The 26,344-nt window shown below is 64.8% G+C and overlaps 1 protein-coding gene and 2 long non-coding RNA genes across 3 annotated transcripts; 2 read left to right on the top strand and 1 right to left on the bottom strand.

Moving 5' to 3' along the window:
- Positions 1-2,546: 2,546 nt before the first annotated feature.
- On the bottom strand, positions 2,547-4,896 carry LOC140621373 (uncharacterized). The gene is made up of 2 exons (XR_012021084.1): positions 4,197-4,896; positions 2,547-3,830 (listed from the first exon to the last, which is right to left on the bottom strand). It is a non-coding gene; the product is annotated as an uncharacterized lncRNA (long non-coding RNA).
- A 6,770-nt stretch (positions 4,897-11,666) lies between these two features.
- On the top strand, positions 11,667-12,748 carry LOC140621372 (uncharacterized). Its single transcript, XR_012021083.1, has 3 exons — positions 11,667-11,936; positions 12,131-12,306; positions 12,679-12,748. It is a non-coding gene; the product is annotated as an uncharacterized lncRNA (long non-coding RNA).
- Positions 12,749-15,591: 2,843 nt separating this feature from the next.
- On the top strand, positions 15,592-24,821 carry POFUT2 (protein O-fucosyltransferase 2). The gene is given in 10 exon segments (XM_072807213.1): positions 15,592-15,731; positions 15,734-15,755; positions 17,862-18,112; positions 20,008-20,152; positions 20,515-20,625; positions 21,727-21,793; positions 22,419-22,544; positions 22,756-22,936; positions 23,199-23,322; positions 24,531-24,821. Coding segments are annotated over 10 exon segments (1,290 nt in total). The 5' UTR covers positions 15,592-15,622; the 3' UTR covers positions 24,685-24,821.
- Positions 24,822-26,344: the final 1,523 nt, after the last annotated feature.

The following is a 26,344-nucleotide window of genomic DNA, read 5'->3' as shown; positions in this document are numbered from 1 at the left end:
ACGGCGGCCCCTCGCTCGAAATGGGCGCCAGGAGTCTGCTGACGTCAGTAAATTCAATTCATAGATTGCGGGGGGGGGGGGGGGGGGGCTCTTCCTTACAGGGAAATTCCAGCTAATAAATGATGGAAGTAGAAAACCACTATTAGAGGGGCGCCGGGGTGCTCGGGGGCCGAGCGGCCGACTCCTGATCTCGGCTCAGATCCTGAGCTCGGGGTCGTGGGATCGAGCCCCTGGGTCGGGCTCTGTGGTCAGCCGGGAGTCTGCTTGGGATTTTTCTCCCTCTCCCTCTGCACACCCCGCCCCCCCCCCGTTCAAGCACTTTCTCTCCCTCTCTCTCAAATAAATAAATAAATAATCTTTTTTTTAAAGGAAAGGAATTGTTGTGGAATAAAAATAATATTTTTCGGGGCAGCCCGGGTGGCTCAGCGGTTCAGCGCCTGCCTTCAGCCCAGGGTGTGATCCTGGGGTCCCGGGATCGAGTCCCACATCGGGCTCCCTGCATGGAGCCTGCTTCTCCCTCTGCCTGTGTCTCTGCCTCTCTCTCTCTCTCTGTGTCTCTCATGAATAAATAAATAAAATATTAAAAAAAATATATATATATATATATTTCAAAAGGCGGCCTCTTGCGTGGTTGGTTTGCAGAGAGCACCTCCCCCCACCCCCTGCTGATGTCGGGACGTGCTCACACCTGCCGGTCTTCACAGAGAGTGGAGCCACAGGACCCCCAGGGAGATGGGGGCTGAGACCCCACGTGGGGGGAACAGTGGGGGGAGGGGGAAGGCTGTGCCCCGGCACAGGAGGGTGGAGCCAGCAGGCAGCCAGGTGGAGAGGCCACACCCGCCACGCCGCCCTTGTGCCAGGGATCAGTGTGTCCCAGCCGTGACCTCACCTGCTACCCCCACTGATGAGGCCCCCCGAACACCCCCCAGGCTCCAACATCACACCCCGCAGCTGGCAGCCTTCCTGCCTGACCACAAGGCCCCTGGGACCACGCCCCAAAGGCCAAGCCAGTTACGGTCCAGGGGCCACACATGAGCGGGTCCAGACTCAGGGCCACCACCCCAAGCCCCCACTAGGCCCAGCAGCTCATGGGCTGCACCAGGGTGGCCTCGGAGGCCCAGGAGGAGTCCTTAACTCACCCGATGACTGGGCTCCAGCTCCCCACTGGTCAGATACCCCCGGGATTCCTTAAAGACCCAGCCCCCTTCCCAGAGCCCTGACCCACGATTTTGGCATGGGGTGGGGGCAGGAGGCCGTGTGGACTCTCACTGGGAGGTGGAGGCCCATGTGGCTACCCCCTTCCCCCCTGCACGGAGGCTCCCCCATGTGCCTCTCTGTCCACTGTGATGGGCTCAGGTCCACCTGCCCACCACCCGCATGCGAGCCTGACTGGCCAGTGCCCCACTGTCCCCGTGCCTCCCACCTGGGACCCCAACCCTCAGAGGCTGGTTCCTCCCGGCCGAGCCCCAGCGCAGGGCTCTCCACCACATGTCACCCGCAAGCCGCCCCGGTCCCGCGTCTACACCTCCGGTCACCTCGTGTGCCTGACAGCCCGTCGCACGCAGCCCTGCCCTGGTCCCAGGCAGGCGGTCAGTGCGGGGCCCCCCGTGCCTCCCGGGCCCCCAGGCTGTTCCCTCGTGGATGAGACCCCAGCCTGGAACCACGGCTCCAGGGTGGAGACACAAGCTGATGGTTCACAGACATATTTTACAAAGGATTCCTATCTCCGCCAATTAGCGAATCAATTCCACATGGAGTCAAAAGTGTGACGTTTTTGGGAGATCGTAGTGGTAGTTGTCGCAGGGTGTTGGATTGGACATTTGTGCCATGGCCCCTGGGACACCATCCGGTGCCGCCAGGCTGCGCCTCTGTGGTCTCCTTGCAGGAGTCTTCCCGGCGGAGGTGAGAACAGGCTGCTGGACCCACCCCCACCCCGTCCCTCTGTCCCTGGATCGGGGGCGAGGGCTCCGCGGCGGGCTCCTTGGACGTGATCCGGGCTATTCATGCCCCGGCCCTCGGGGCGGCCACCACCCAAGAGGAGTCTATGATTCGGTGGGACCGTGCAGGCAGCCTGACAGGGGACCCCTCGGGCGGTGTCCTGGGGACCTGGCCTGAGTCTCCGTGGGGGAATCTGAGGCCAGGGAGACTGTCTACACTGCCAGCGTATGCAGGCCTGTCCCCTAGGCCGGATGTGGCTCCCCGGGGACAGATGGCATGAAACGAGCATCTTGAATTAATCACAAGACTAACAGTGACAGCAAGTTCCAGATCCTGGCCCTAGTTTTCAAACGGCAACATGAGAAAAGCGCTCCTCCCGGAACACTGGGGAGCGTGGAGCGTAAACACAAAGATGCTTTCCGACGACACCCACGGGTCCCGTGTACCTGACGCGTGGCGGAAATAAACTGTCGGTGAACCCTCTTTGTGCTAGAAAACGTGTTTCTAAGCTTAAGGCCAGAGAGGAAACCAAGAACTCAGACATGTGACTTGGTACAAAGTGTCACTACACCAAAATTTGCTATAAATGGAATTTGTAGACGAATCTGTTTAAACGCTCACATTGGATTTTAATTACAACATACGGGCCGCGAATCCAATCGACATTGCTAGGCACGCAAGGGCCTTGTTTTTAATTTTTAAAAAGTGGGGAACTGTGAAAACAGAATCGCAAGATGTAGTAAAGCAAGCGCTCTCACAGATCACTGAGAAAGGCTCTCCCCCCCGAAAGACGGGGGCGCGGGGACACGTGACGCCCACGGGACACGGTAGTATGTGCAAGGAGCAGGCCGTCGGTGGGTGTGCTCAGCACGGGGACATACAGTACTGGGTGCAGGCACGGGCACACGGGCACACGTGCATACACGTGCACACACAGGCATGGGCACACACGTGCACACATGTGCACACAATACAGACGTAAGCATGTACATGTGTGCACACACATACATGCACACATGTGTGCACACACGCATGTGCATCCACGTGCATGTGGACACACGTGCTCATGTACAGACACGTGCACGTACATGCACACTTGTGCACATGTGTACTCACATGCATGCACCTACCTGCACATGCACACGTGCACACATATAAACACATAGACATGCATTCCCACACGGGTGCAGATGCACACGCACACACACACATCCGCTCGCAGACAAGGCTGGAAAGATGCACCCAAACTGTCCCCGCCATGTCTGGGGTGAGCATTGTCCATGGTTTTGATTTTCTATGTTTTGCTTATCGGAGTTTTCTGAAATGAATACGTATTCTGTGATCAAAATACCTGAATAATATTTTTCAAAAATAAAAAGGAAGAAAAGAAAGCGGAAGATCATATAACAGGGCACCCTCAACCTCTCAAATGTCTATCGAAAACACAATCATGGTAAACGTTGGTGCTCTCGCCAAGAAAGTCCACAACTTCAAGCGTCCCGTGCAGGGTTTTCAATCTCCGGCCACGGCGCCCTGCCCAACAGTCCTCCCTGACCTGGGACGCGCTCGGTGAGAAGGCGCGGGGCGGGGGTGTCGGGCACAAGTGTATACGGCACACGGCTCGGGACGCCCGCGTCCACGGAGCCCGTTGTGAGCGGCTGACGGCAGAGACCCAGAGAAGTGAGTGTGAGGCTTTAACTGTGAGTGTGTGTAAGCAGCACCCTCGTGTTCACACACACGTACTTGGTAAAGATGCAGGAATCCGACCACAGCTCTGCTCTTTCCTAAGCACTGCGCCTCCCGTCCTCACGGGTACAGAGCGTCCACCTCCCGTCCTCACGGGGTACAGAGCGTCCACCTCCCGTCCTCACGGGTACAGAGCGTCCACCTGTCTGAAATCCCAGCAGTGATGAGTCACTCATCAAACATGACTAATAACCCAGCGCACACCCCGTAGGGCAGGCCCGCCCCCACCCCCACACCCCCACCCCCGTCTTGCTGCATGACGCTGACTCAGCCAGCCTGGGGGGCTCTGGGGTGACACATGGCTTTAGACAGGCACTGCCCCCTGGCTGCTGGGCCGCTGCCACAGCCTCCCGGATGCAGACAACGTGGGGTCTTGGCAGGAGCTCAGGGATGCCCGAAACAGTGAGGAAGGAAGCACTCGAGATTTGGGCCTCCCGGGCCTGGACGCCCCGGGGGGACCTCTGTGTGCCCCTTCATGCCAGCGTCTGTGGGGCGCACCTGCTACTTCGCACCTGCCTCCTGAGAACACCCTGTGGGAGGCACCACGGCCTCCTCCTCATGGGATGAGAAGCACTGTGGCCCCGAGAAGTTGGGTGGCATTGCCATCACGGCGACGGGCAGAGCCAGAGTCACGCGGCGTTGCGCTCGGGGAGCCGGCCGGAGCGACCGCAGACACCAGCTGGCCTCCCCCTCGTCTGCGGGCCAGTCCTGGGGACACGAGCTGGTTCAGGGGAAGCTTCAGGCTTCCCGGAACGTCAGGAAAAGCCATCCTGCCTCCGGCCTCCGCGCAGTGGACGCTGATGGATTCCCCACTCGCCTCTGCGCCGAGAGGTTCACATCTGGCCCTGGCCAGCAGGCCCTGCTCCGTCCGCCCATGTCCGATTAGGGCGATAACTGTGTCCCTCAAGACCGGCCACAGGGGCCCGTCCACGCTCCAGGGTGTGAGGCCAGCATTCAGGGACAGTCCCCGGGGTCACATCTCAGCACCGGGTGAGGCTCAGGGACGCGGTTCCCTGCCAAGGCTGAAGCGCTTCCTCTGAGTGGGAGGGTGGCGGCTCCGGCACGTATTTGGATAAAAGCACCTAGAAACACATCCTCAGTCTGTCCGGTGGTTTGCACGGCTGTTGTGAGGCTGAACTTTAAAGCCTCCGGTATCTCCAAGTAAATATTTTACCAGCTGCTGAGCTTCATTAGCATTCCCGGGGAAGTCCCAGATCCCCACGTCTCCCCCCACCGCCCACCGGGTCCTGCTGCATCCCCTCCCCGGACAGCGCAGGTACACCTGCTGGGAGGACAGGAGCCGGCCTGCCCCTGCCCCTGCCCCACGCGGGGTCACAGTGCCGGGGCCCCTGAGAGAGAAGCCAGGCTCCTCCGGGCTGAGCTGGCGCCGTGGGCCCGGGTGCTTGGCCGACACCGCGACTCAGAACGTGGGCGCTGGCCCTGGGCAGCACTCACCGCGCGTCCTGGCCGCACAGAGGCCACTCCGGGCCAGCAGGTCCCCGGTGCATGGGCAGCCCCATCCCCGGGGCCCACAGGCAGCCAGGGAGCAGGGCGCCGTCCCTCCAGCCCCATCTCCTTCGCCACATGGGGCCTGCCAGCTCTGTCCAAGCTCTGGCGTCGGCGAGGGCAGCAAGGGGAGCTTATTCCTGCAGAAGCTGAACAACTCGCCTAAACCTGGATGAGGGGCAGGATCAGGACCCAACCAGGGAACACCGTAGCTGAGGTCAGCGTCTGCCCCGGAGGCTGGGCGTGGGGACCCACGTGGCAGGCAAGCCCGGAGGGCCCGGGGCGGAGCCGAGGCAAGGGTCCCAGGGTGCTGTGAGGGGCAAGGAGCTTTGCACTGGGCGCACCAGAGGTGGCCATGGGGAAGGAGAACCTGTCCCCCAAATCCAATAAAATGGCAGAAACGAATGCATTTGGGGGGTGGGTGAACTCACAGGAGATGGAAACCACGGAGGTGGCCGCTGGCCGTCCAGTGGTTGGGGTGGGGTCAGGGGCAAGGCTGGAGAGCAGAGGGGAGGACAGGGAACCTGCCTGGCTGTGGAGGGCGGGGGAGGCGTCTTCTTGCCATTGGCCAGGCCCTGGGCGAGGTGCTTGCTAATGGGGCCACCAGCAAGGACCGCTCAGCAAATGAGCCAGCAAGCGGCCAAAGGAATGGGACCCGAGGAGGGTGTCGGGGTGCTTGGGACGGGGCAGGGGTGCAGCGGCCCCAGGACGGCCCTGTCCTGAGATTCTCTAGGGGCACCCGCTGCAAGACTGGGGTCGGCATTCAGGGCCTGAGGCTGGAGGGGAGGTGATGAGCAGGCGGGAGGAGATGAGGGGAGGAGGTGAGGGCTTTGGTCTGTGGGATCCGGCCTGACAGACAGGGAGGGGCCGGCAGGAGGGGCTGGCGGCGGAGCCTCCAGGGGTGGATTAGAGGCCTGGGGTGGGGCAGATTCCAGGCCTGGAAGGTTCCCAGGGCGCTGACCACCCCCTCGCTGCCCTCGAAGTGCCTGCAGGCTTTCAAGGGGGTTTTTCGGAGGTTCTCATGCCCCAGGCTCTCCCAGTTCCGAGAGATGAGGATAGGAAGTTGTGGTTTGCAGTGCGTCGTCCCGCTACGTGGTGGACATTCCTTCCCTGCGGCCTTCGTGGGATTATTCTCAAAGGGCTCCAGGGATTTGGAGGGACGGGCCAGCTGCGGAAATTCTCCCCCAGATCCCGTCTGTCCTCGTTCTGAGGGCCTGTGGGCTCCCAGGAAAGTCAGTGGGCGGCGACGGAGTTAGTAGAGAGCCTGGATGGAGCCAGACCTCTGACGAGTCAGGGTCTGCACCTCGACCTCCAGAAACTTCTTATGTTCAGAAAAACGTGCACCTTTCTCAACTGTCCGGTTGGGTCTCCGCATGGGGGTCGGCGCTAGAGACGGAGATACGGAGGATGAGAGCATGGAGGGGGGACCCCAGACTTCATTTGTCTCCCCCACGCTGGCTGTTGGCCAACACGCGGAGGCGGGTACCCCCCTCCGAGGGGTCTGAGGAGGCTCGGAAGAGCGACCGCACGTGCGCACCAGCCAGCTGGGCACTGGGCAAGCCTCCCCTGCACACGCTAGCTTCACTCGCTGTGTATCCCGTATTCGACATTGGACACAAACTCCATTTTTTTTTAAGATTCTATATATATATATATATATATATATATATATATATTCATGAGAGACACAGAGAGAGAGGCAGAGACACGGGCAGAGGGAGAAGCAGGCTCCCTGCGGGGAGCCCGATGCGGGACCCCGGGGTCATGACCTGAGCCCAAGGCAGAGGCTCCACACTGAGCCACCCAGACATCCCTCAAACCCATCTGATTATGAGATCGCCCCAGCATCCCCTCCATGTGCTCAGGTGCTATTTTGGGCTCTGATTTTAAGCCCCTTTGGAAGTATTTGCCTAGACGTGACTATGTGGTGTGGGAGGTCCCTACTGAGATGTGCTAGGATTACAGCCCCACCTCCTTCCACGGAGCCTGCCCCCCAGCTCTGCATGCAGCTCCGTATCCCCTTCCCGCAGGAAACGGGTCCTATCGCGGGGTCTGTAAACCCCATCGGCCTCAGGCTCTCCGCCCGCAGTCCGCAGGCCCCACTGCCATCCCCGGAGACCTCGTTCAGCACCCAGCGAACGAGACATTCGCAGATTTTGAGCTGGTGTTAGTAGATGTAACTCTGTCACGTGCCTCCCGTGATAAGCACCTTCCCCAGCACGTTCCCATCAGATAATGAAACCCAGAGAGGGGGACATTTCTCGGAATTGCAAGTGGGTCCTGCTTGAAAACGCACCCGTGTCATCATCCTGGGATGTTCAGTGACTCTGTGCCGATGTTCTGTTTCCTCTGTGCCATCAGACACCTTCTCGACCGGAGCTGGAAGACCAGGCTCTGAGCTAATCCCCGGGATACAGGTAACGTGGATCAATGTCGAGAACCCAAGTGACTCAGGAATTGGCACAATTTTGCTTTCAGGTTCTGCAGGGCGGGGTGGGCGTTCATCTGAGAGCCCACAGGGTACACTGCTGCCTGCAGCGCACAGTCCCGGCCCGGCCCTGCCACCTGCCGGGTCTCCGGGTCTCCTGCCAGGGGAGGGGGTAGGGGACTGCACAGGAGGCACATGCTATCCCCCCAAAACAAGGGGGGAAAGGAAGAAAGAGAATGGGGGAGCTTTTTTAAATCACAAAACCATCATGCTCCAGTTCATAGCACCACATTCTAAAAGCTAGATTACACCGATGATTTTCTTGGGAAATACATTTTCCACGTACAATGTGACTCAGGCAGAAATAGGAAATCTGGGCAGCCCGTGTGGCTCAGCGGTTTAGCACCGCCCGGGGTCCCGGGATCAAGTCCCACATCAGGCTCCCTGCATGGAGCCTGCTTCTCCCTCTGCCTGTGTCTCTGCCTCTCTCGCTCGCTGTATGCCTCTCATTAATAAATAAATAAAATCTTAAAAAAAAAAAAAAAAAGGAAATCTAATTAGTCCGAGGGCCGGGGGCAGGAACGAAATAGCGCAAGACTCGTCCTTAAAGGAGTCCCCGGCTCAGGCAGCTTCCCTGTGAATCCAGAAATGTGAAAGAACAATCCATGCTTAGGAACGTGGGCTGCAGATTCCAGCTGCCGGGTTCAAGCCCCAACTTCACGTCTCACGGGTGGGATGGGACCCTGGGCAGGCGACCCACCCGCTTGGTACCGTATCCACCCAAGGAACCGAAATCACAGGTTGGTTTGTAAGTTAGAGACTCAGCTCAAGTGAAACAGATACAATGTTGCACCGTAAGAGCCGGATTCACCTGAACTGTTACCCAGAGTTCCTTGCTCCAAAGCACAGGGAGACAAGAGCATCTCCACTCAGGCCATATAATCAGCCAAAACCCAGGGGTGGGGACCTCACACACGCACGTTATCATATTAGGGACACAAGGTCTACAAGGAGCGCACGACCTCCCCACACGGAGGCTCCGACAAGCAGAACCGGGCGCGTCAGGAGCAAGGACCGGTCATCTCAGGAGCACCGCGTGAGTCACCATCGCAACATCCGCTAGTCCCCTGCCTTAACGTTAAGAGATCCAAGCGGCGAATCTCTGGTCATCTCAAAGGACAGTCGGTTCCCCAAAAAAGCAGGCGGGTGAACCTGAACACCCACTGAATTTCGAGCGCGTGCAGCCACGACATCTTTAGGAAGCAGAGAAGAGTGGGAAGAGCGGGAAGCACAGAAGAGTGTTAGTGTTCAACCCTAACACTCGTTGAACTAATACAAGAGTGGGGGGGGGTCAGCAAACTTGTGGGGAAGGTCACGGAGCAAGTCTTTTAGGGTTCTCAAGCCAGCTGGCCTCTGTCCCAAGCACTGGACGCCCCTGCTGTGGCATGAAAGCACCCATTACGCCGCCGTATGTAAATGGGCAGGCCTGGCCGCGTGCCAGGAGAACTTTATTTAGGAAAAGAGGCAACGTGGGCTGGATTTGACCCCCGAGCCACAGTCTGCAGACCCCGCGCCGGGACCATTCACAGGACGGTCCCAAACCAGAGAAAGGGGCGCTTGGGTGGCACAGCTCAGGTCGTGATCTCCGGGTCCGGGGGTCAAGCCCCGTGTCAGGCTCTGCACTCACTCAACGCGCAGTCTGCTTCTCCCTCTCCCTCTGCTCCCCCCCCCCCATGCGTGCTCTCTCTCTCCCTCCCCAGCTCTAAAATAAATAAATAAATAAATAAATAAATAAATAAATAAAAAATAAATAAATAATAAAATCTTTAAAATAACAAAAAGAAACAAAAGACGCCTGATTTTTATATCTGACTCCTAACAGCTGTAAGAATACAAGAAAATAGATATGATTCTCAAATACTCAGGGCAGAGACAGACCACGATCATTTGCACAACGACAGGACTCTTTGAACTAGGGTAATGCAAACTGGCAAATCAACGGCAAACTGTTAGAATCACAAGCGGCCAATTGTAAAAGGTCAATATACCAAACTAACGGTATTCATCAAAGCAGCAACGTTTTATTTATAAAGTGCGCCGTGTGTGATGGCAACAAAACCCAGGAGTGGAGTGAGGACGAGCCAAGCTGATGTAGTTGGGGGGAGAGACCCGCTCCCAGGAAGACTCTCGCCAGGATGGGTCTCTAACCCCCGCTGCTGAACTTCATGTGAAAATGCGCAAGGGCAGCTGGCAGGTGCGTTTTAGGGGACGCGGTGCCGTAAAGCCGCCCTGATCACGCACCATGGCCCGGGGCCGACGCTGACAAGTAGGTCTGCGGGGTCAGGACCCAAAGGCCAGAGACAGAATCACACATTTGTGGGAATTTTACAAACGATGACGCTTGAATCTCACGCCCCGGAGGACCAGTGAATGATGCGGTGTCTGCGGCCGTGCCTCTGAGCCGGGGGACGTCACGCCCCGCTCTGCCTTCCACGGAGCCCAGCGAGGCGTGGGCGGCTCCCACCTTGGTTGTGTGTTTGCCTCTTTGTTGAGCGAGAGGAGCCTGGACCTTCCGAAAGGGGCGGAGGAGGCGCTGGGAGCGGACACGCCACCTGGCTGAGGAGGGAAGCCCACGGGAGGGGACGCACTGAGGGTACGGGGTGGTCACCATGGTCAGAGGACAGCATTGGCCACGCCGCTCCGGGTGAGGAGGGCACCCAGGGAAGCAGCCGACACTTGCCGGAGTCCACTGCCATCTGGGGCCTGAGGGACTGCACGTTAGGCTGAGGGAGGAGGAGATAGAGACCCCCCAAGTTCTCACGGGCTGGATCCGATCGCAGCCCCCCATGTCCACTCTCCGGCTGGAAAATCCCATGGCCAGATCCAGACCCCAAACCAAGAGGGCGGGGGGGGGGTCATTGTCCCCCGGCTCGGTGGGTGGGGTCTCCCTGCAAGCAGCACAAATTCCTGTTGTGCACTTCATTCCGCGGAGGAGCCCCCAGACCCCCACCATCTGTTTGTGTTTCCGTTGACGCTATCATCTGAGAAGGGCCAAGAGCAGTCCTTGAGACAGGCCTTCCAAACATAAATAAGCAGCCTGTTTCAGTAAAACAAATTACGCACTTTTTGACATTTGCCAGTGTTTTGATTCCAGAAAGGCTGTGGGCAGTTCCCACAGTCCCGGCCCCCCACCCGTGGCCCCGGCCCCACCTCCCGCCCCCGCTCCCATTCACACATCTCCCCACAGCCACCCGGGACCCGAGAGCCCCCCCCCCCACCACAGCAGATGTTTGCCGGACTCTGATGTTGGAAAAGCCACCCTCAGCAGAAAACTCACCCTTGAGGGCACAGACCGGGACCTGGAGAGCATTTTCAAAGGACTCTCTGAGTCACCTGCCTTGGGGCAGCCCAAGTTTTGTCTTCCTGAACCGGGGTGGCTCAGGCCCCTTACGGTGCCCTGTGTTTTGGGAGCCCACTAAGGACCCTGCTGGCCGCGTGGGAGCTGACCTTTTACTCTAAGTCTAGCTTTCTCCCCATCAGCCCGAGGGGGGAGAGGCCCTTACATCCCACACACAGGTCAGCCCAGGGACCCCAGCACCAGGGTCTAGCATCCCCCACAAGGGGCCCCATCCCAGGCCTTCCCCACCCCACACGACCTAGGTGCCAGGGATGGGGCCGCAGGAATGCATCAGGGGGGCGGGACCAGAGTCAGGTACCCTGTGCACCCCTAGCGGAAAGGCTGTGGCTCTGCCTCAGGGGAAGGTGGGCCACAAGGTCGGAGGGGCCTCGTAGGGCTCTCACCGTGGACCCCTGGGACACTGTGGACAAGCCCTTCTGCAGGTCCTGGCCAGCCATCACCCAAGATGGGGGCTGCACTGTGGGCAGGCCACGTGGGGAGGCTGGACCCATGCACCGACCACAGGAACCAGCATGTCCTCACGTCCTGCTCACTCGGTGGCTGTCCCTTGAGGGCAGTCCAGGCAGGCAGCCCCCAGGTGGCTCAAGGCCTAACCAGAGGTCCCCTGCTCCTCAGCCCCCCTGTGCATCTCCAGGGACAAAAGCAGGACTTGGTGGCCAGGGACTTGTGACCAGCAAGGAGGTGGAGCTCTGCACTAGGTCCAGAAGCCTGCCGCACGCGGAGCCTGGTAACTCACTTCGCACACGGAAGAGCAGGGCACCCAGAGAGCGAGAGCTGCATGAACTGGGGTGTCGTGCTCCCCAGGAGAACCACTCCTCAGCGGGGTCCTGGGCCCGTCCACACCTGTACCCACTTCCGCCAACTGTCTCCCCAGCCCGTGTCTGCTGCCAACGTTTCCAGGTAAAGGGGCGCCGGTGACCTCCCGCAACCCCCGAGCTCCGTTGCCCTCCCTGCCCCACCCCAGGTTCTTCCTGCTGACCCGAGGTGGGGCCAGGGGGCCCTACAGCTGCCCCTTCCCCCACGCCTTCCCTGGCTCTGGCAGGGCCTCGCCCTGGAATCCCAGCTTCCAGAAGAATCTCTAGGTTCCTTTTCAGAGACTCCGGGCCTCTGTGTCTCGGCCACCTCTGGGCTGGGATGTGGGGTGTCCAGTACTGACCCTTCTGAGACCTGGGGGAGCGATGAGACCGGGGATCTAACAGGTGTGACCCCAGGACGCACACAGCTCACCTGCTGGACCCCAGGCCAGAGGGCTTCCTTCTTCTCCTCTCAGGTGACTCCCGTGGCTCACCCTTTGCGGGGGATGGAGGGGTTTGGGGTAGGGGTAGCTCTTAGCTCTCGGGGGCAGGAGGGACATGGCCTGGCTGTGTGTGCACCAGATTTGCCTCCCAGCCCCTGCCGCCTGCCCAGGCTTGGGGCACCCCTACTCTCTCCTTCCATCCCTCTGTCAAAGGACGCTCTTGCCCTCTTGTGGCAAAGTCCCCTCTAGTGGACGCTGGGTGGGGTGAGGGGGGCGGTGTGAGTGGTCAGACTTCACACGGGGGACTTCTGACTCCTGTTGACCAGGGGAGGGAGGAAGTCAGGTTTTTTTGTTTTTGTTTTGTTTTTTTTTTTAACAAAGTTTTCTTTTTTCTCTTTATTAAAGAGTCATGAACCTCTCCTGGGTCATTCTGGGTAAGGAATGTAATCCAGGGGTTAATCAGTGGAGGCAGGAGCGGGGAGGGCAGAGAGGGAGGAGGGGAGGGGAGGGGAGAGGCCGGAGAGGAGGGGGGGGAACTTCCAAGTGTCCAGGTGTCCAATGAAGGGGCTGATTTTCCGTGTCACCCTGACGGGGCTGAGGGCACCCCGATAGCTGGTGCAACAGCCACTTCCGGGTGTGTGTGTGGTGTGCACAGAACACATCAGCCTCTGAACTGGTGGACGGAGTAAGATCACCGACCGCGAGGTGGGGGGGGCCTCACCCAACCCATCGAGGGCCTGGATGGAATGAAAAGGCGGGGCAAACTGTGTCTCCCTTGCTGAGCTGGGACGTCCCTGTCGTCCTGCTCCTCCGACCGTGGAGCTCGGGGCTCGGGCCCTTGGACTCGGGCTGACTGACCACACGGGCTCCCCCAGCCGCCAGCCTCCGGCCTCCAGCTCGCAGACGGAGACCCCGGGCCTCAGGCCTCCACCCTGGCGAGCCGATCCCGCAATGCCGACCCCTCACACCGTCGGTAGATGCCCTATTGGTTCCATTTCTCCGGAGAACCCGGGTCCTGACTTGAACAAATCTGCTGGAGTAAAGGCATCTGGAGCAGCGGGGCCCACGCGCGTGGACGGTGCCCGGGACGATGTTATAACATAATTAGGGAATGTGGAGGCGAATTAATGACGTGGTGGCTGTGAGCAAACGTCCTACTTCTCAGAGACACATACGGAAATGTTTCAAATGGAACAAGCTGATGTCAATCATTTGCTTCAGCGAAATTTGGGCAACACAAGACCGACCTGATGCCGATGCAGTGAGCGCGGTGGGAGGGCGCGAGTGCCGAGTCTGGGGGCGCACACGGGCCCACGCTTCATCTCTCTGTTTCCGTGAATGGTTGAAAAATGCTAGAAACTCAGGAATATGTTTCAAGATGGCTTTACTAGGAGACATGAAAGATCAAGAGAGAATCAACCCCGGTGAAGACGGTTCATCTGGGGGCTTAAGGGCGGGTCCAGAGGTCGGAGGGTCCGTGCTGGCGCCTCCTGGAGCAGAACCCACAGTTGGCTGGTGTGTGCTCTGCACGCCCCGGGACAGCGGGCAGGCCACCTGGTTCTAGACACCTCCAGCTAAAACTGGCTGGAACAATAAAGCCACCGAAGAATTCCATGTGAGGAGAAGCCTGGAGACGTGGCGGTTCCAGGACAGGGCTGCGGCCTGGACCTACCTCTCCATCTTCCCTGGCTGGCCCCTGGGGGTCCCTTCACTGCTGCAGGGGCTGAGGCCGCCCCCCCCAGCCCCTGGCCCAGGAATGGGAGGTCGCACTTCCTACCAGCAACTACAGAGGCTCCAGCCCCCCACATGGTCCCCCTGGGGCAGGAGCCCAGGAGTTTTGCCCCATAACAGGGACAGTGCCTGGGACAGGGAGCTCTAGGAGGGCAGGGCGCTGCTGCTGGGGAGGAAAGGGCTCCAGGGAGGGGCAGGAAAAGGGCCCTGGCACCGCAGTGGGGTTCCCCAGGGGACACCCCGGCCACCACCGCAGAGCCCCCCCCACGGAGGGAGGTGCAGACCTGGGCTGGACCCGGTCGGGGCACAGAGGTGCTCATCTGCTGACCCCAAGTCCAGGGCCTCAAATTCACCTTCCATCCCGTCCCCTCCAATGTCCGGTGCCCCCCGGACACAGAGGGGGCCACTCTGCCGCCCGTGCACTGCGGTCCTCCGCGGTGAGACCCCCACCCTCTCCCAGTAGCGGACACACCTTTGCATCTCGGAAATCATCTGCCCGAGACACCGGGCCTGGAGGGTGTGCAGCGCGGGTGCCACACCTGGCCACTGTGCTGGCCTGTCAGTCCCGCGGCTTGCCCGCCCGAAGGCCGCGGGCCGCGGAGCAGACGCTGAGCCCGCGCGGCGCCGCACCTGGCAAACCCCACCTGGGCCCACGCTCACTCGGCAGGCCCCGCCCCCAGACCGTAGCAGCCCTGACCACGCCCCCAGACCCGCCCCATCGGGCGAGGCCCCGCCCACAGGCCAGCCCGCCCCGCCCCTTGCCACGCCCACAGGCCCGGCCCCACCTCCCTAAATATGCCCACAAGGCCGGCACCCACCGGGCGTGGCCCCGCCCACAGGCCAGCCCCGCCCCCGGCCATCTGGCCCCGCCCACAGGCCAGTCCCGCCCCCGGCCATCTGGCCCCGCCCACAGGCCAGCCCCGCCCCCGGCCATCTGGCCCCGCCCACAGGCCAGTCCCGCCCCCCGGCCATCTGGCCCCGCCCACAGGCCAGCCCCGCCCCGGCCATCTGGCCCCGCCCACAGGCCAGCCCCGCCCCGGCCATCTGGCCCCGCCCACAGGCCAGCCCCGCCCACGGCCATCTGGCCCCGCCCACAGGCCAGCCCGCCCCGCCCCTGGCCACGCCCACAGGCCCGGCCCCGCCTCCCTAAATATGCCCACAAGGCCGGCACCCACCGGGCGTGGCCCCGCCCACAGGCCACCCCGCCCCCGGCCATCTGGCCCCGCCCACAGGCCAGCCCCGCCCACGGCCATCTGGCCCCGCCCACGGCCATCTGGCCCCCGCCCACGGCCATCTGGCCCCGCCCACAGGCCAGCCCCGCCCACGGCCATCTGGCCCCGCCCACGGCCATCTGGCCCCGCCCACAGGCCAGCCCCGCCCCCGGGCATCTGGCCCCGCCCACAGGCCTGGCCCCTACCCTCCCCCACCCGCGCGGCCCGCAGGCGAGGACGCCCGCGCGTCGGTCTCGCCTCTCAGCGCCTTCCGTCCGGGGACGCCCAGCCTCGGAATGACGCAAGACGCATGCGTGGCGTTGCCATGGCTTCAGGGGACGCGCTCGGGGGCGGGCGGGCGCTTCCGGGGCGGAGCGCGGTCGCCGGAAGTGCGTGGCCGCGGGGCCATGGCGGCGCTCGGCGCGGTGTTCTTGCTGCTGCTGGAAGCGGCGTCCTGGCCGCGCGCCGGGGCCTCGGGCGAGGAGTTCTGGCCCGGACAGTCGGCGGCCGACATCCTGGCGGGGCGGCGTCCCGCAGACGGTAACGCACGTCCGCGCCCGGGCGAGGCTCCCGGGGGGACCTGGGGGCGGGGGGGATCGGCGGGGCTGGGGGGGGGGACGGGGGGCCGGGACCCGGGGTCGGGGGGACGGGGGGGGACCTGGGGGCGGGGGATGGGGGGATGGGGGGGACAGCGGGCTGGGACCCGGGTCGGGGGGATGGGGGGAGGGGGGCACAGCGGCCGGGACCTGGGGTCGGGGGGACGGGGGAGGGGGGGACAGCGGGCTGGGACCCGGGGTCGGGGGATGGGGGGAGGGGGGCACAGCGGCCGGGACCTGGGGTCGGGGGACGGGGGGAGGGGGGGGACAGCGGGCTGGGACCTGGGGTCGAGGGGGATGGGGGACGGGGGGGATCGTAGGGGACTGGGGGGGACAGCGGGCCAGGACCTGGGGTCGGGGGGATGGGGGGAGGGGGGCACAGCGGCTGGGACCTGGGGTCGAGGGGGATGGGGGACGGGGGGGGGATCGTAGGGGACTGGGGGGGACAGCGGGTCAGGGCCTGGGGTCAGGGGGGATCGGTGGGGACTAGGGGCGGACAGCGGCCGGGACCTGGTGATTGGCGGGGACGGGGGGGGGGGGGGGGACAACAGGCCTGGGACCTGGGGATGGGGGGGGGGTGGGGACAGCGGGCCGGGGACCTGGGGATCGACAGGGACGGGGGGGACGGAGGGGGGGACTGTGGGCCGGGGACCTGGGGATCGGCGAGGACTTGGGACTTGGGGGGATGGCGGGCCGGGACCCGGGGTCGGGGGGGGGGGGGGGGGGGGGACGGTGGGCCGGGACCTGGGGGGGATCGGCAGGACTAGGGGGTAGGGCCGGGACCTGGGTGGGGGGGGGCAATGTGGGGAGGGGGGGCCAGCGGGCTGGGACCTGGGGTCGGGGGGGATGGGGGGGACGGGGGGGGGTATCGTAGGGGACTGGGGGGGACAGCGGGCCAGGGCCTGGGGTCGGGGGATCGGTGGGGACTAGGGGGTGGACAGCGGCCGGGGCCTGGTGATTGGCGGGGACGGGGGGACAGCGGGCCGGGGACCTGGGGTTGGGGGGATCGGAGGGGACTATGGGGGGATAACGGGCCGGGGGCCTGGGGTTGGTGGGGATCAGCCAGGACTGTGGCGGGGACAGCAGGCCTGGGGACCTGGGTTGGGGTTGGGGAATCCACTGGGACGGGGGACCTGGGGGAACAGCGGGCCCAGGGACCTGGGGTCGGGGGTTGGTGTGTAGCCCGCGTCACCCACACCCCTGCACCCCTGTACCCACACCTGCCTCCTGGCCTGCATCCGCGGGCTGCTATTGCCCTGGGCTGCTGTGGCCGCCATGAGCCCTGGGGCAAGGCAGGGCTGGCTGTGGGTCACCTGGGAGGGGCAACCCCAGGGGCTCCTGTCACTTGACTGGGGCCTTGTCCCCCCGCCGGGAGCCCCCAATACATGGTCCTTGGCGAGCTCAGCCTTGGTGATGTGCACGGGACCCTTGAGGCTGCTTGCAGGTGGCGGATGTCCCCAGATGGGTCTCAGGTGTCTGCCGCCTGGGTTCCTGAGGGTTTGGTTCAAAACGCCCCACTGTGCTGCGATGTAGGGATGGTGCGGGCCCCTTCCTGCGGTGTCCGCGCTCTGGGGATGACATCGCAGCTTCCTTCCTCGGGTCTCCGGATGTGGTGGAAGAACCAGTGCAGGGAGGGGGGGTGGCCGGGTGGCGGGGGGCTCTGTCCAGGGAGCGGGGTGGGGGGTGGGGGGTGCGCCGTCCGCTCTCATTCTCTCCTGAGGCCGCCTGCCCTTGATAGCGCAGCACGTTGGCTGTACCAGCGGACGTGGCAAGAAGAGGTACAGAAACTACAAACGCTGCCAGTTTTCTATTTTTGTTTAGAAAAGTATGATTATTTTTCACTTAAGAACGTTTGAAATAACGCCACGTGATGGCTCCTCGTTGCCACTTTAAGTGGATTAGCACAAGCATTTCAAAGTCCTTATTCTAAGCTCCAACCCGGGCATCACGGGTAGACCTCGGTCGCGTGGTTGCCGCTAGTCCGGCGTGTTCCGTAAGTGTCGAGCGCGAAGGGGTCAGGCACCACTGTCCCCCCCCCCCCCCCCCCCAGGTATCTCCTGTACGACGTCAACCCCCCGGAGGGCTTCAACCTCCGCAGGGATGTCTACATCCGCGTCGCCTCCCTCCTGAAGACGCTGCTGCAGACCGAGGAGTGGGTGCTGGTGCTGCCCCCCTGGGGCCGCCTCTATCACTGGCAGAGCCCCGACATCCACCAGGTCCGGATTCCCTGGTCCGACTTTTTTGACCTTCCGAGTCTCAATAGGAACATCCCGGTGATCGAGTACGAGCAGTTCATTGCAGGTGAGGCAGCGGGTGCGGATTGTGCGGGAACGGGGCCGGGCACACCGGGTGCATCGCCCTGGCCGGGGACCCTTCTCCGCGTGGGGGCCCCACCTCTGTCTCCCGCTGCAGCCTCCCGGGTGTCTCGCTCCTCCCGTAATTTGTCTGGGGAGCTAGGTGTGAAGTGCGTGAGCCGCGTGCGCCCTCGCCTCTGAAAGCAGGGGCGGCTGGGACGGGGCAGGGGTGCTCGCAGCAGTGGAGCTCGCAGCAGTGGCCCCGAGAGAGGGTGCCAGGCCCGGGCGGCGTCGACGGCACGGCGTCTCACCGCAGAGCTGGCGAAGACGCGAAACGGCGCGTCTTGTGCGCTCAGGCCTGCTCAGCCTATTTAGTTTTTTTAAAGAGAGAGAAGTTGAAGGTCTTCAAACAAGGGTGTTTGGAGCTTAGCATCGCTCTTTAGAAGACAAGAGCTTACGAGGCCGCGGTGCCCTCGTGCTGCCCCCCCCAGCCTGCAGGAGGGGCGCCGCGTGCGGGCTCCGGCCCGTCAGGACTGTGGGCCCAGGGCTGCAGCTGGCACGTCTTCAGGTTTTTTTCTTTTCTTTTTTTTAAGATTTATTTTATTTATTCATGAGAGACATAGAGAGAGGCAGAGACCTAGGCAGAGGGAGAAGCAGGCTCCCCACGGGGAGCCCGATGCAGGACTTAATAGGACCCCGGGGTCACATCCTGAGCCGGCGGCAGATGCTCACCAGAGGCAGTGGCCCCACATCTGCAGTCTCCATGTTGTGCTCTGACTGTGCCCTGGACCCTGTCCCTCTGGGATGTGTCTGCAGGGTCAGTCCCCAGCACGCTGCAGGCACAGGAGGACGTACTATCTCCCGATACCTTCGTTCACGGGGAAGATCAGGCTCAGGCCCGTGAAGACCCACGGGGATGCATCCGTCTGTGACCCGAGACGAGATGTCGCGGGTGCTTAGTCCGACTTGAGTTAGTCTGGGAATCAGCCTCAGCCTTGGTCTGAACGGGGTCAGGGAGCTGCCAGAGAAGCTGCCCTTCACCTCTGCGGGGCTGGGCCAGTGGGTTTCTCAACAGGCGGACGCCAGGATCCCACGAGGTGGTGCTTCGTGGGGGACGCTGGGTGTGTGGGGCGGGAGGCTGGTGCCCACCCTGCTGCCCTTGGGGCCACAAGGCTGGAGCCGGAGCAGGGGGGCAGGGAAGGTGGGGTGCCCTGGGACAGGTGCCTCGCCTCGGCCTCTCCGTGTCCCCTCCCTCTCCCTCCCTTCGAGGGAGCCCCTGGAGCTCCGGGGCCAGGCCCCACCAGCAGCACAGCCCCTGAGCGACAGGGAGTGTCCCCCGGGAAACACACCAGACCTGCACTTGTCGCGGCTCCCTTGTGCCTGGACGCATCCTTCCATCCTGGGATGCTTCTCGATCAAGCACGGTGGACGTGGCGGCAGGCCTGGTGGGCAGGTGCGGTGGGAGGATGGACAGACTCCTGCTGTCCCCGAGCTCCTGCGGAGAGCGGGAGGCAGAAGCCAGTGACGCAAAGAAGTAATTAATACGAGCTGTGTCCCAGATGGCGAGGACCGGCCGGGAGGAAAGGGGGGTGCCAGGTGTTGGGGCGGGAGGTGCGGTTTGAGTGGCCTCGCAGGGGTCAAGGGTGAGTCCCAGCGAGGCAGGTCCGAGCAGGGAAGGGGGTGTGCTTGGGGCAGCGGGGAGGACGGCGTGTGAGGACCGGGGGCGGGGGCAGGCCCGGCGGCTGCCTCTCGGGACCTCGTGGCCCGATGTCGCTTGCTCTGCCCCGTGCTGCTCTGTAAGCGTGCCGCGGTCCCGCGGGAGGAAGGTGGCACTGGGTGAGTCGTGACCGTCCCCGTGGCGACAGGGCCCGAGCCCACGCTGTCCGTCTTGGCCTCTTCCAGAGTCCGGCGGGCCCTTCATCGACCAGGTTTACGTCCTGCAAAGTTACGCAGAAGGATGGAAAGAGGGGACCTGGGAGGAGAAGATCGACGAGCGGCCCTGCATCGATGCGCTGCTCTACGCCCCGGACAAGCACGAGTACTACAGGTGCGGCGCGGGAGGCCCGGGGGCGCGTCCCCAGCCTGGCGACCGGGGCTGGGATTCCGCCCAGGGTGTCACCGCACGTGGGTGTGGACGGGCGGGGCCCAGACCTGGTGTGTGGGAAGGGCGCTCCGTGGGGGCCGCCCTGGAGGCGCCCGTGGACCAGGCTGCAGAGTGGTGGGGTTCTGGAAACCCCGATGGCCAGCAGCGTCGGAGGGGCGCGGCCGCTGTGTTCGAGCTCCGGCACCGGCCCGGCTCTGCCCTCGTCCCCCGGGCCCGGGCCCGCCCACTGGTCCCACCAGGTCAGGGGCCACCCGTGCCGTCCGCCAGTTTCTTACCGGTGTGCGTCCGGGGCTCTTGTCTTCCAGAGGGTGGTTTTGGGGTTATGAAGAAACGAGAGCTTTAAACGTCTCCTGTTTGTCCGTTCAAGGATCAGCTTCCATCATGGCCCCTGTGCTTCTGAGAAACACGTCGGCGCGGTACGTGCCCGCGGGGTCCGCTCGGTGACTGAGGAGCGTGTGCGTGCGTGTGTGGGCCGGTGCCTGCGCTGTCCTGGCTGGGGCCCGTGTGGGGTCAGGGGAGAGGTCAGCCTCGTCCCCACCACCCCGGGGCACAGCGAGGCGGGACGGGGACGGGGACGTGGAGGAGGCGCGTGTCCCTGGGTAGAGCCGGGTCCAGGTGGGCTGTCCCCACGCTCGGGCTCTGTGGGGCGAGTGCAGCTTCACGCGCTGCTTGGCGGGAGGTCCTCGGTGTCCCCCAGTCCCCTGCTGGAGGGTGCGGGGGCCTGGTTCACCTGGATGGCAGCGGGGCCCGTGCAAGGTGACGGTGTGGCAGGTGGGTCAGGCCCCGACGCAGGCGGGCAGGCAAGTGGGGACGGCTCCGAGCGGGGGGACGCACTGACGTGCACTTAGTTCACCTGCCCGGGCGATGGCGACGGCAGTGTGGCTGAAGGGGCGGGGACGGAATGGCAGGGAGGGGCAGGCCCAGGGGCGTGGAGATGGCCCCGCAGCCCCCAGCCCGTCCTGGAGGGCTCCCCCCTGCACTCACCTCTGCATGTAGGCCTCATGCTCTGCCTCCCCAGGCCGGACCCCTGCTCAGCACCCTGGGGCCTGCCCGAGCCGTCCCCTTGGGACTAGAGGACAGTGGGCGGCCACGTGCCTTCCCCCAGGGTCCCGCGTCCTCCCGGCCTGGGTGGGCACGGCCCCTTCTGGAGCGTCCCCTCTGGGCGCTCTGACGCTTCGGGTGCTGGCCCCGGGAGGCTTAGCTTCAGGGGGTGTGGCGTGCTCCCCACGGAGGCCGGGCGGGCCACGCCTGCTGCCGAGGCTGTCGGGGGCCGTCTGTGGACGGGATCGAGGCCTCCCCCTGGGGCCTTGCCCTGGGCCGGGGTCCTCTGAGGAACCTGTTTTCTGGTCGACTGCTGGGCGTCCTGGCCGTTTCCTTCCTTGCATCCGTGGTCACGGGGGGCGTGGTGGCCGCGGGCCAGCGGCGGAGACGGACAGACGGCCGCTGCCTCCTGACTGCGCCCGGGAAGGCGGGTGGGGCGCCTCACAGCCCAGCGCCTCGTCTCTCTTTGGAAACAGGTCGGTGATGTTGGACAGAGCCGAGAACCTGCTGCACGACCACTACGGGGGCAGGGAGTACTGGAACGTGAGTGCCGCCGTGTGTGGCCGCGCAGGGGCTGCGGGCGGGGCCTGGGCCGGCGTGGGGCCGGCGTGCGCGTCCACGGCGGGCTCCTTGTTTGTGGCGGCTGACGGTGGAGAGAAAGGCGGTGCTTCGCCGGCGGGGGCGTAGCTTGTGTGCTGTGCCCCCGCCCACGCTGGGTGGCCGGGTCATAACCACCCCGTGTGCGTCCTGGGGTGAGCGCACGCCGTGTGCCGTGGGTCCTGCAGGAGCCCGAGGACGAGGCTGTCACGCCCCTGGGGGCAGCTGGGCTGAGCAGGGGTGAGGCGCCCGTCAGGTGAGCCCCTGCTGCCTGGACATGTGACCTGGGCCCCCCCGGAGCAGAGGCCCCGTCACGACGTTCCCGGTAACACCATGCCCTGGCCGGGCGGTGACAGCCCTGCAGCCGCGGCCCCGTGTCCGTGCTCCTGTGCGGGGACGGTCCTGGTAAATCGCCACTCGCCGGCTGGCTTCGTGCTGTGCGATGACCGGTCACCGCCAGGCTGTCACTTAGCGTCCCCCTTGACCTCGCGCGTGCCAGCGCGTCCGCCTGGCTTCCGGGCCTCCGCAGGCCTCGGGCCGCCCGCTCAGCAGCTGCCCCCTGCACCCGCAGACCCGGCGGAGCATGGTGTTTGCCAGGCACCTGCGGGCCGTGGGCGACGAGTTCAGGAGCCGGTATCTGAACTCCACGGACGAGGCCGACCGGATCCCCTTCCAGGAGGACTGGACCAAGATGAAGGTAGCGCCCCCACGGATGCCGAGTCGCCGGGCCCGTAACGGGGTCGGCGTGTCGGGGGCCTGGGGCGGCCGCGGTCGCCCACCGGGACGGTCCTCTCCAGGCTTGGGGGTCGGGGGTTCCAGCGGCAGGTGCGGGAGCCGCGGGCGAGGGAAGCACCAGCACCCCAGCACCAGCAGCGCCAGGGCCCTCAGCGCTCCCCGTCCTCCCCCAGGTCCCGCTGGGCTCCTCGCTGGGGGGCCCGTACCTCGCGGTTCACCTGAGGAGGAAGGACTTCATCTGGGGCCACAGAGAGGACGTGCCCAGTCTGGACGGGGCCGTGAGGAAGATCCGCAGCCTCATGAAGACCCACCGGCTGGACAAGGTGTTCGTGGCCACCGACGCCATCAGGACAGGTAGGCGGGCCCGGCTCTGCCCCACGGGCTCATCCGTCCCCTGGCCCCCGTCCCCTGGCCCCGTCTGCCGCCCCCATCCGCTGCCCGCGTCACGTCCTGGGCCTGCAGCGTGGCCGGGAGGCGGTGCCGGGCCCTGTGTGGCCGCCCCTGACCTGTGGCGCCGGTGCCCGTGGAGCCAGCGCGGTGCAGCACACGTGTCCCGTGCACGGCCCTGGGGTGCTCGCCGGTGACCCCGGGTCAGTGGCTCCGCTTCGCTTCGCAGAACATGAGGAGCTGAAGAAGCTGTTGCCGGAGATGCTGAGGTTCGAGCCCACGTGGGAGGAGCTGGAGCTCTACAGAGACGGCGGCGTGGCCATCATCGACCAGTGGATCTGCTCGCACGCCAGGTGCCTCCACCGTCCGGCCCGGCCCGTTCCCTGACTCCGTGACCCCCCCATCCCCCTGTCCCCCAATCTCCCAGTCCTCCATCCCCCTGTACCCCATCCCCCATCCCCACATCTCCCCATCCATCCCCCGTCCCTGTCCCCATTCCCCCTTCCCCTGTCCCCCATCTCCTGTCCTCCCATCTCCCAGTCCCCCGTACCCCATCCCCTTGTCCCCCATCCCGTCTCCCCATCCCGCCATCCCTGTGTACCTGTCTTCCGTCCCTGTCCCCCATCCACCCATCTCCCTGTCCCCCTGTCCCCATCCTGTCCCCATCCCCCATCCTCCAACCCCCTGTCCCCCGTCTCCACGTGCCCCCATCTCCCTGTCCCCCAGTCCCCCATCCCTCTTGTCCCCATCCCCATCCCCCTGTCCCCCCATCCCCGTTTCCCCATCCCCATCTCTGTCCCCCTGTCCTCATCCTCCCATCCCTCATCCCCATCCCCCCAACCCGTGTCCTTGTCCCCCTGCCTCCCCATCCCATCCCTCCCCCATCCCCCATCGCTGTCTCCCTGTCCCCACATCCTCCCTCCTCTATCCCCATCGCCTTGTCTCCCTGTCCCCACATCCCCATCCCCCATCCCCCCGTTCCCCTGTCCTTGTCTCCTGTGTCCCTGTCCTGTTCTCCATCTCCATGTCCCCCCATCCGCCCGTCCCCCATCCCTGTTCCCCTGCCTATCCTCGGCTCCGCTGTTTCCATTGGCCCCTGGGAGGTCAGTCCGTGTCGTCCCCGAGGCGAGTGTCGGCTCACGGTTGGCCGCTGACCCGCAGGCTTGCTCCTGGTCCCCCCTCAGACTTGGTCACAGGCCCCCTTGCCCACCTTGTTGGGGGACGGACCCCGCCCGAGGTCCCGGGGCCCAGTGACAGCCCCCATCACACGTGTCCCTGCAGAACAGGGCCGGGGCTTCTTACAGGTCCAGGAGCGCGGCTCTTTCCGTCATTGTCCTTAGAGGAGGCTGTTGCCGCGGAGGGGAGCGGGGGCCAGGGCCAGGGAGGTCCGCGTGCGTCCCGTGGGGTGGAGGCTGCGAGTGGGCTGGGCGGGGTCCCCGTGTCTGCAGGCCCCCAGGACCCCAGGGCCCGCGCACAGGCTGCGGGCCGCAGGGTCAGAGGTCGGCAGGGTGGGGTGCTGGGCACGTGCAGGCAGCCCCCGCGACCCCCAGTTTGCCGGCAGGTTCTTCATCGGTACCTCCGTGTCCACGTTTTCTTTCCGGATCCACGAGGAGCGAGAGATCCTTGGGCTCGACCCCCGGACGACGTACAACCGCTTCTGCGGGGACCGGGAGGAAGTGTGCGAGCAGCCCACGCACTGGAGGGTGGCCTACTGAGCCGGCCGGCCCCTCGTGGGCGCCACGTCCGGTCTCCCGCACACACGGACTCTCGGCCTCCCTCCGAGCACCTGTGTGGCCTCAGGGTCGCTCCTGCCCGGCCATGGCCAGGCGGCCACAGCACGCGTCCATCCCAGGGTTCGCCCCGCCGTGGCTGCCCGGGGCCCTGGTGCGCGGCACGTTGGGCGTCAGAGGGCGTCTGCTGCCTGCAAGGCTGCGGTGACGTGAGGGGTGCGGGCTCTGTTGCAGGGGCGCGTGGTGCGGGCCCGTCTGTGGTCCTGCCGGGGCGTCCGGTGCCGCCCCGTTCACCCTGCCCGTGACCCGCGCGAGGCCCAGCACGTGGGCGGGAAGGTGGGCTGCTGCCCTGCGGACCGGGCTGACCCCGGGGGGCTCGGTGTGCGGGAGGTTCGTCGGGTCTTCGGGGGGTTGGGCTTGCGGAGAGGAGCCCCCGGCTGGCGGTGGCGGTGTGGGTGGGCGGGCACCCCGGGCCCTGCCCCTCGGGGGGTGCGGGGCTGAGGGGCGTGGGGCTGAGGGGCGCGGCATGCAGCCTCGGAGGGGCCGAGGGGCGCGCTGCCCAGAAAGCCCTCGTGGGCCTGGAGCGCGGACCACCCGCCCTCGGACCCACGCCCGGCTTCACAGGCGCCCCAGGTGACCCGAGCCTGAAGCCCGGGGCGGCTTGTGTCTTCTTCCCGAGTGTGGAGCCCACGCGGATCGCGCGCTGCGGTCCTGGGGGGAGTGAGGTATTTATTCTGTGCACATTTGTACTTTGAAACGCTAATAAAATACGTTTTCTAAGAAATCAGAATTCCAGAAACGGCGCCTTTCTCACACCCTTGAGTTTCTTTCTGGCTGGAAATCCCCGAGTGGTCCCGACGGGCCGCTGGTCGCTCCTGGGGACGGCGCCGTGTCCCATCCACCCGCGGCGCCCACGGCTGCCCGACTTGCTTCGGGAAGAGCTCGGCCTGGGAGAGCCGCCGTCCCTGTGCTCTGGGGAGGGACCGGCCCGCGCCACCCCCTCCATGCCCCCCCCCCCGCGTCCACGTTAGCGGGTGGCGGGGGCTCGGGGCCCAGGCACCCAGGCCGCAGCATCTCTTCCCTCCCGCAAGGGAGACCCGGGGACCCGCCCGCTCCTGCACCCCCCCCCCCCCCGCCGCCCCCCACTCCGCTCCCCTCCGGCTCTCCATGTGGTTTGAACCAGACTGTGCCCTTGACCAGGACGGCGGGTGCCCTCGTTGGGGGGGGGGGGACCCAGAGCACACCCAGCTCACGGGCGGTCCCTGAGGGCCGGGGGATCGGGGAACCAGGGCCGCCCCCTGTGCTGTGCGGGGGCCGGGCACCCCGGCGGGCAGGGCACCTGAGGGGGCTGGCGTGGCCTCCGACCGCGGCCTGGAGAGGCTTGCGGGGGGCTGGGGCCACCAGCCGCTCCAAGGCCCAGGGCCGGGCGGGGAGCGAGAGCAGGGGGCCTGGTCCCCTGGGGACCCCAGCTCCGGGCGGCTCGGGCCTGCCTCCTGACCGGCACCCGCTGACCGCCAGGCGGCCCGGCCCGTCACACCCGTCCCTGCACCCCCAGCAGGACAGGCGGGCCGTGGTCAGGGTTGCCGTGGACTATGTCTAAAGGCTGTCACCTTCTCCTCCTTCACAGAGGGGGAAACTGAGGCAC

Source organism: Canis lupus, chromosome 30, assembly GCF_048164855.1.
Source record: "Canis lupus baileyi chromosome 30, mCanLup2.hap1, whole genome shotgun sequence".
In the NCBI taxonomy this organism is placed as follows: domain Eukaryota; kingdom Metazoa; phylum Chordata; class Mammalia; order Carnivora; family Canidae; genus Canis; species Canis lupus.
The sequence above is the reverse complement of the archived record's forward strand: the minus strand, read 5'-3'. Positions and strand labels throughout refer to the sequence as shown.